We start from the raw sequence: 8,932 nt of genomic DNA on the forward strand, positions 1-8,932 counted from the left end.
GGATACACAAGGATCATTTGATAGAAAATCTGTCACTTTTCTGTTTCTCAGTGTCAGCGTCAAGCCCCAGCCTTCATTTCTTGCACAAAAAGCTTATTCCAATAAGCACCATGTCTGGATATTCCCTGCCACATATTTATTTTGCTTTTGTTTTCTTGGTGTCTTTCCTGAAAACAAGTACGTCTCTTCTGCTTGAAGAGTAGAGACATATAGATTAAACTTTCTGTTAATACCATGTGCACTGCTGGAGAGTTTTAATTTTCCCCTTCAACAAACTTTATCAGCACAAATATGCTGTGGACAGTGTTACTGGAGATGGAAAGAGTGACTGCTGAAAATGCCGCCTTAAGTTTATTTTATTGAGCTACATCTACATTGTTCAAAGTCCCAGTTACCCATAGTTGTAGGTAGCCATGCTCTTTTCTTCCTTACTTGAATGCTTCAAAAGACCGTAAGTTTTGTCATTGGTGTGTTTTATTGTTTGTATTAGAATTACACAGTCACTTAAGCACTGTTGAAGTGCTGTTGGAACATAGAGATCATTCTGTTAATCAGGGAACTTACGTTTTTACCAGTGGATAACATCCTGTTGCAATTCTTTGTACTTTTCTGGCTACCATGCTTAATCTGTAGGTTTTGCTTCTATGGAAGGTCTCGTTTGGTCTAACACTTTTGACAGAATATGGAAGGCACGTACTCAGTTCCAGGAACTACTTTTCCCTAAGAGTACCTCCTTTTAAAGATTTGATCATCAATTTATCCTCGCCATTCAATATATCAACATGTGAAAATGTTGGGGGGATCTTTTCTGTGGGCTGCCAGCAAACAAAGCTTCTCTCAAAGAATTTGAGCTCTGAGATTCAAAATGAGATGGCGAATGTGCATGTGACAGGTTCTTCACCAAGTGATCACATTGAACTTTATCTATACAAATCAATTTTTTTCACAGAACCTACAGATAAACAGAACCTTTTTACATAATGTCATCTGTTCATGAAGTCTGTCATCATGTTCATTACCATCTGACCTGAATATCAGTATAAATGTGCAAATGGGGCTTTGAAACTTTTTTACTGTTCTAAAGTTAGTCTGTTTTGTTGAGTTAAACTAGCAATAGGATGGAATTTGGAAATCATTATCCTTATTTTTCCCTAGTTCCATAAATAAATGGGTTTCTTTCTGTTGGTGACAGATGTCTTGTAGTGATGTATCCACTGATTCACACAAGTGATGCATCAAGTGATTATTATTGCTTTGCAGTGTCGTGAGCAAAACTACACATGTTGTTGTGATGCAAATCCCTTTTCCTTGGGGGAGTGGTATTGCAGTCTTGATTCATTAGCATATACTGCTTATTAAGGTAGTGAAAGTTTGCAGGCTCAGATATAATTTCCGTGTAATTTAATGCTATCTTCTGTATTCGGTGTAGAGGTACTCTTCTTACAGGTGAGGTCTTGTTTAGCAAAACCATCTTGGAGATAACAGCGCAGTAACAGAGCCTTTTCTCACCTGAGTTGAACAAACAGTGTTGGAGCATTTCAAGATCAGAAATACGGAACTGAATATTAGGAGGACCATGGAAGAGAACTCATAGCACAGTGCTTGTAGTGGGTAGCAAAAGGTTTTCCAGGCCAGGCTGTGGAGAAGTAGCCATCCTGCATCTTCTGACTCTTCTGTTGTGAGCAAAAAGCTTAAGGCAAGCTTAAACATAAAAAGTTTATTTTTCTATGATACCAAATGCTTGAGTAATATTTTAGATAAATGAGAATATACACCCCACAGACATTTGAGCATTTAATATACGTGATAGGAAGAGTGTACTGGTAGTAGTAGTTCTTGCTGTAGAATATGAGCGTAATAGAATCTATTGCAGGTGCTAGTTCTGAAATCACTGGGATTGAAACATCCCCCTGAATATTGGGAAAAGGGGGAAGGTGGTGAATAGAGAACACGCATCACTATTGTGCATTCTTATTTAATAAATGAATGTAGCTGCTTATAACTTCTCTTAATCTGTAGGAGGCGTAATCTTCTGGAGATACTGATATTTAAGAAGAAATGCTATTTTAAGGTGTGGTAAAGCAGAGATCCGCCTCAGTAAATAACCATGAGCTTGTCTTACTTATCTAAGCGATGGTACTATATCAAACAGCTGATTTTCTAGGGTTGTGCTGTGAGCACTAGCTGTTAAATGTGGCTCTGTCTTCCTGATATTAATGAAAGATGGTTTTTTAATGGTCAGGAGAAAACAAATATTCTGCAATTAAAGTATACCACTGTGATTGCAAAATGTGGTTTCATCTTTGTGGAATAGGTCAAAAAATCTCCTTTTCATACCATTCAAACAAGTTTTCTGGTCAATTTTTTTAAAGCGTGTCCTTGAGAAAGTGGAAGACCACAAAATAATAGGGAAAAATTAAAGTAGCTTTAGTAAAAATCAAATGATACAGCTTATTGGTGCTACCCTAAATGTAAATGTTATTACCTGGTACTACATATGCTGCCAGAGATTTTAGAATGCAGCTTTGCACAGCTCAGCATTTTGTGAAAGTCTGCTTACTTGCATTCCTGTCAGATTAAAATAAAAACATTTGTTTATTACAGGGTCTTGCTGGCCAAATAGGCAGAGACAGTTGGATTTTCTTCTGTTTTACATAAGCTCCAGGGAAGACAGTTGGATTATGGTGTGGGTGGTTTAAGTATCAACTCACTCAACCTTTCTTTATAGCAGGGATAGAACTTGAAGTTTTGTACTCAGGTTTTGAGCAGAAATTGCAGGTATTGCAACCATAAGGTAGAAGGAGAAAAATACCTTACTTGCTAGCAAAAAGTACCTGGCAAGGAGATCCTTCAGAGACTGCAAAAGTTCTAATGTTGCCATTGTACTAGGAAAAATAAGTAATCTTGGGTGCACTGTAGGGAGTTGGTGTGGCGTATGCTTCAATGGAGAGAAGAAGCTAGGTGACTGATTAGGACAGAAGAGGGTCGAGTAAAACTTTGTGAGCTTACTGTATTTGCAGGGCAACATGCAAGAACCTTCAGCTTCTTAACTTGTTACTCATTCAGCACCCGCGCAAAGTATGCTTGATTTTTAAACAAAGTCTGTGGTGCTGAAAATGGTGTTGGGATAGAAAGACAGATGCATTTCCATCTCCTCACTCGAATGGATTGCCTTTGAGAAAAATCTGTTTATTGCTAGTCGTACTTTATATCTAGGTCAGTTTTGAAGATGCGATCAAATCTTTTCATTAATTGAGAAGACATTTAACTTTTCTGGTACAGATTTTAGGATGGTGGAGGAGTTGGGAAGAAGCAGGGGTGGAGCTCGAGTAACATCCCAGTAGATGGCAGTCTGGTATGAAGATTTTCAAAACCTTTGCAATGTCATCGGTACTCTGAAAGTAGAGGAGCTTCCCAGGCTTCTATCTCTGTGGCGTGTTCTTGTTTCTTCTCCAGACTCATATATCATAACTGTCTTTCACAGCCAGACTGTTATTCTCAAAGTTAAACAGTAAATTATATAAGAGCCTTTCACAGTTGGTGGTGTTAAAAGTCGCTGCTGTAGAGGCAGGAATGTAAACAGGAGTGAAAGGAGAGGGCTGGGGAACCCTCCTGTCCTAATTCTGCCAGCAGTAAAACAAGTACAGTTTGTTGTCTGACACACACTGTGTGCAATCCATAACCTGATGAAAATATATATTTTTTTTAAGGTTCAGAGCTGTCAGTTTACATCAGTGGTGCCCAGCCAGGGAGGTGAACTTGCAAATGAAATTCTCATGTGTGCTAGGGCATGTTTTCACTGCAAGAATGTGAAAGTGCAGCATCCACAGGGGAAGAATGAACAGGAAGGGGTCAAAACATTGTCAGTTTGCTCAAGTGAAACAGCCAGGCAAACTTTCTGGCTGCAAACAGGGATGGTAATCTCTTACAGAGCCAAGTTCCTGATGCTATGGGGCTTTCATTGCACTCAAAAGCAAGTTAATGACCACAGAAAAAATCAGATTCAATGTTAGTCTGTTACCTCAGAAGACTACTAATCTTACTCTGTACTAGATTTAAGAAGGAGAATGTCTGTAAATACCCATGTGCCTGTTGCTGTGTTCCCTTTGGAACGAGGCTGTCTTGTGTAGGAAATAGAAGGAAAAAGGAAATTGAGTTAATGCTCAAAGCAATTTTTCTAGGCTGGGGAATGGATGGGGAGAGCACATCGACATGTTTATATATAATAAGGCCATGTGCTGCCTAGAGTATATCCAGCTAGTTCCTTGGTGTAGAAAGTGGGATTCTCTTAGACCTGATCTTGAAATCAACCATTGCTGTGATCACCCACTATCATTTCTTCTGAAATGTAGTTGATTAAACCAGTGTGATACAAATAGAAAACAAAACAAGCATTAGCAGCCTTCTCAGGGGGCTTGGATTGTGCAGACAGTCAGAAGAGGCTGCTTGGTAAAAGGAAGTTCTCCCAGTTCTCATCTCAAAAAATGATACAGCATAAAATGTGATAGGAGCTATGTGTTTTGGAACCACTGAAAAGAAAACTGTTCTGAAATTGTATGTTCCTTTAATTAAAAACAAACGAGCTGTCCTGGTTTCAGTTGGGATAGAGTTAATTTTCTTCCTAGTAGCTGCTACGGTGCTGTGTTTTGGATTTAGGATGAGAATAACGCTGATACCAGAGGGATGTTTCAGTCACTGCAGAGCAGTGCTCGCACAGAGCCAAGGCCTCTCCTGCTCCTGGTGCTGCCCGGCCAGCGAGGGGCTGGGGGTGCCCCAGGGGCCAGGAGGGGACACAGCCAGGACAGCTGGCCCAGGCTGCCCAAAGGGATGTCCCACACCCTGTGGTGCCGTGCTCAGCGACAGCAGCTGGGGTTCAGCCACTGATCGGGGATGGGATGGGCATCGGTCAGCAGGTGGTAAGCAATTCCATCGTGCATCACTTGTTTTGTATATTATTTTTTTTATTAAGTTCCCTTCCTTTTCTGAGATGAACTGTCTTTATCTTAACCTGTGATTATTTTATTCTCTTCCCCATCCCAATTTTCCACCTTGATAATAAAAAGGGCAAAAGTGGTAAAAACTTATAATTGATTAGCTTAAAATGGCCTTAATATAATAATATGCATTTGAAGGGATTGTATTCGTGAACTAAAAATAGAAGGCTCTTCCCTACCCTAAATCTTGCAGTGGTGACTACCCAGGTAGTACTCAAAACTAGCATTAATATTCACTGGGGTTGCTGTCAAGCCACTTTATTTGGAAGCAAAGCACTTTAATGTCTCTCCTATTGACTTTTTAGTTGAGCAGCAATACATAAAGCCAGGAAGTCTGAAAACCTTACAGCCTTCTGTTCGTTCTTGTTTATTTGTTTAATTATGTATGGCTTTCTGGTCTGAAATGTGTTGCTGTTAGACAAAATAGAATCACAGAATATCCAAGTTGGAAGGGACCCACAAAGATCATCGAGTCCAGTTCCTGGATCCCCAAACAACCAGCCCCCCTTCCCCAAAAGGCTTTGAAAAGCATTGAGCAGACTCAGGAGCTCAGCTCCAGTTGAAAGGCTACAGGACTACTTCTGGCGTATTTTGCCAGGACCTAAGTGTCACCTTAAGATGTTTATTTGCTTTATGACCTCCTTACCTTTTATCAGCAGGTGTTGTCTGAAATGATAGAAATTATGAGTGAGAGAAATGTGAACTGAGTGTTGTGAATCTCTCAGAGAAATTCTTGAGATATGTTTCTCTTTCAGCTTGGATGTGGGAAGACGGAAGAACTTGCTTCTGATTCAAACTGTCAATTCTGACATTACAGCTGTCTCTCTTATGTTGAACCATGAATGTATTTTAAGATTTGAGTGAAATGCTGGTATGGGATTTCAATTCGTAAGTTTGTGGGCCAAGAGCAAGGATTGCAGTTGACCTCATGATGATGTATCTGTGTAAGGATAACCAAATGATAGTTGGGAAATCCTATTTCCTTTGTCACTTTGAAAGCAAGACTCTTGTCTGTTTACAGTATAGAGAAGTCAGGGGCATTCAGGCCGTGATTACACATTCATCAGTACTACCATCTGAGCTGCCTTCAAAGCAATCTCTGCCCCTATTACTCATGTTTCCAGTTGCTCGGTGCGCTGTTAGCTCAGCCATTTGAGCAGCTGCACAGTGAACTGACGGAGATACTACTCTGGCAGAGGGGCTTTCCCTTTCATTCTTTTTTTCCTTTTTTTCTGGATTTTCCTTTTTTCCTTCCCCCTGGGTTTTTCTTTCTTTGCAAGGGGCAGTGAGGACTGTTTTTGGACATGGTATTTTAACAGCTGTATCAGTTCCCTAGTCTAGTTTGCTACCCAAATGGTAGATGCCTGCACTGGTGTGACTAGGGAAATGAACTTGTATGTATACAAGCAACCGTAGCAGAAAGAAGAGCTAGAGGTGGAGACTGCATAAGCTGGTACTGCTGCCCAAATTTGCTCATCAAGCTGTAATTTTGGAATGCCAGTGTCTAAATTTGTGCTATAATACTGAACACTTGAGCATGCTGCAGTCAACAGTGTCTCGTCCTGTTTCTGTCACATTCCTTTGGATTACAGAACTCACTGATGTAAGAACAGCTTCAGTGATAGGGACAGACCCAATTGGCATCCCACCAGCAATATGCTTTGGGAATTCCTGCCTCAAATTAAACATAAACTGCTATCAACTCTTCACTTGTCCAGCTGGGAATGTGGAAGGAAAAACTCATTAGATGTGCTCAAATTTGCCGTCGTCAGAGGTTCTGAATTGCCCTCGCTACAACAACATCAGAAATATTTGCAAATAAGTTTTCTTTCATGGGTAAAGTGAGCAATCTTCTGTTAACTCACAGCATCAAAGAACAGATTTGTGTGGGTTCTGGCTATGACTGAAAGACTTTTGTTCATCATAATGTTGAGCTAAACTGAAATTTATATTTGTGTACGGCACTTGCTTTTTCTTAGCACGTTTTATGACTTAGTGAGGAAAAGAAAGAAACTTGGTGCTTTTACAAGTATGAACAGTTGTTTAAGCAGCATATTGCAGTAACTAGTTTAATTAAAACTGTTAATTTTTGTCTAAAAACACTAAAGATGCTTCTCTCAAAAGAGGTCACCTGATCTTGGTTTTCATTTCTGGATATAATCCATCTTGGAAAGGAGGAGGCAAAATGTCTAAATTTTGCAGACTGCCCCGCTGAACCTGTCGTAGCTGTTTTTCTTGGTCCAGTAGGATTCTTAGGTGTTCAGTTCTGTTAATCTTGTAAACTTTCAGACGTGTGGACATCTTTAGTGGTGTAATACATTGTTGAAAATACATTGTTGAAAAATGCTTGTCAGAAAGATAACTTGGAAACACTCATTTGTTGGGTTTTGTTTTGTTGGTGTTTTTTTTCTAGTCAGCTTTGTTATACTGAGATTTGATGCTGTATTTTAAGTTCCTTTGTGTCCTTCAAAACCATGGATGTGTTTGAGGAGCAGTATAGTTACAGGCTAATTCTTCTGAAATTTGTTTTGCATAACTAAGTCTACAAATACAATGCACAACTAAAGTTAGGAATGTTAACCCAAGTAAGTCTAAGAAGTTATTGCAATCTATGAGTAAAAATTTTTGAAGATGCTTAGGGCCAAATGGAAAGCTTCCAGAATTTGGACTCATAGTTTGTGACTAAAGATTTGATTTTTCCATTACACGCTGTTATGTAAGAATGTGGACAGGAACCAACATTCTACGTCAGCTGTTAATAACACAGCTAAACCTGGTAATTTTGGAATGCACTCAAAACAACCCTGCAAGGAGAGGGAAACTTTAAATTGATGACTTCCTGTTACTTCCTGCCTTCCATTCATGAACTCGCACTTTCAAAAGATTTGCAAGGAAGCAGCGTATGTTTGCAAAGCTTGAGTAGGAAGAAGGCTTCATTGATGAGTTTATGTACCAACAGACTCCATTTTGGAAGTTTTGTCATGTGTATGTGTTTCTCCAAAGGCAAAAACCAGAAGCTTCATCTGAAAATTCATGATGTGTTTGTAGTTTGATATTACTGGAACAGCATTGAATTTCTATGTAAACTTAATGAAAAGGACAAAAATTAAAATTTTGTAAGCATTGTTTAATTTGCCACAGTAAGTGCATATATGCTTAAAATTAGCATCTTGGATTACTTCTAGGACGTTGTGTACTGCTTTGTGACGCAAAACACACCTAACTAATTGTCACTTGAAAAACTGAGGGGACAAATTCTGCTGTGAATGAAGTGACTGTCATTCAGACAGTCGCTGAGAGACAAAGCTGCTAGCCTCTATGCACGTCCAAGGAAGGCAGAGACTTTAACAGGTACCTTGGAAGCTCATTGTAATGAGGCAAACTAAAAATCCAAAGCTATCCTCTACCCACCTGGTTAAATCCTTCTGTTCTGTGTGGCACTATGAATAATAGTATTAAGTTAGGGGAGTGTACAGCTTTTTCTAGTAAAAATAAATTGATATAGCAAGAATATTTGTTTCACACATAGACTCCTTTTGTTCAAATACTTTTAATAATAAACTTTTTTTTTTAATTAAAGCTGGGAATAAACAGATAAAGCTGTTTGATTTTGATCTCCTGAAATGTCAGCAGATTATACTGATGTTGTTGGTTGATATAAATGGTGAATGAGGGTTCTTGGTGAGTTCTCATATTCCATATACATCTGTTAATTCAGCTAAACGTAGCATCAATTCATTTTTTTTGCTAGGGTTTTAAGGACTAACTTTTCAAATTAGATTTTTTTTTTCCAGAGGATGAATTGGCTTTGATTTTTCTATAATTTATAGGTATCAGATGATGGCCGATATGTCCTGCTGTCCATTCGAGAAGGGTGTGATCCAGTGAACAGGCTGTGGTACTGTGACCTACAGAGAGAGTCTCAGGGTATATCAGGT

At 39.2% G+C, this 8,932-nt stretch overlaps 1 protein-coding gene across 1 annotated transcript in view; it reads left to right on the forward strand.

Annotated features, from left to right (window-relative positions):
• The window catches only part of PREP (prolyl endopeptidase), a 103,945-nt gene that overhangs the window by 14,664 nt on the left and 80,349 nt on the right, over positions 1-8,932 (forward strand). The window contains exon 7 of the mRNA XM_048079192.2: positions 8,825-8,930. Coding sequence (XP_047935149.2) covers positions 8,825-8,930 — 106 coding nt within the window. The remainder of the gene's footprint in view (positions 1-8,824; positions 8,931-8,932) is intronic.

Source organism: Anser cygnoides, chromosome 3 (genome assembly GCF_040182565.1).
Source record: "Anser cygnoides isolate HZ-2024a breed goose chromosome 3, Taihu_goose_T2T_genome, whole genome shotgun sequence".
NCBI classification, from domain to species: Eukaryota; Metazoa; Chordata; class Aves; order Anseriformes; family Anatidae; genus Anser; species Anser cygnoides.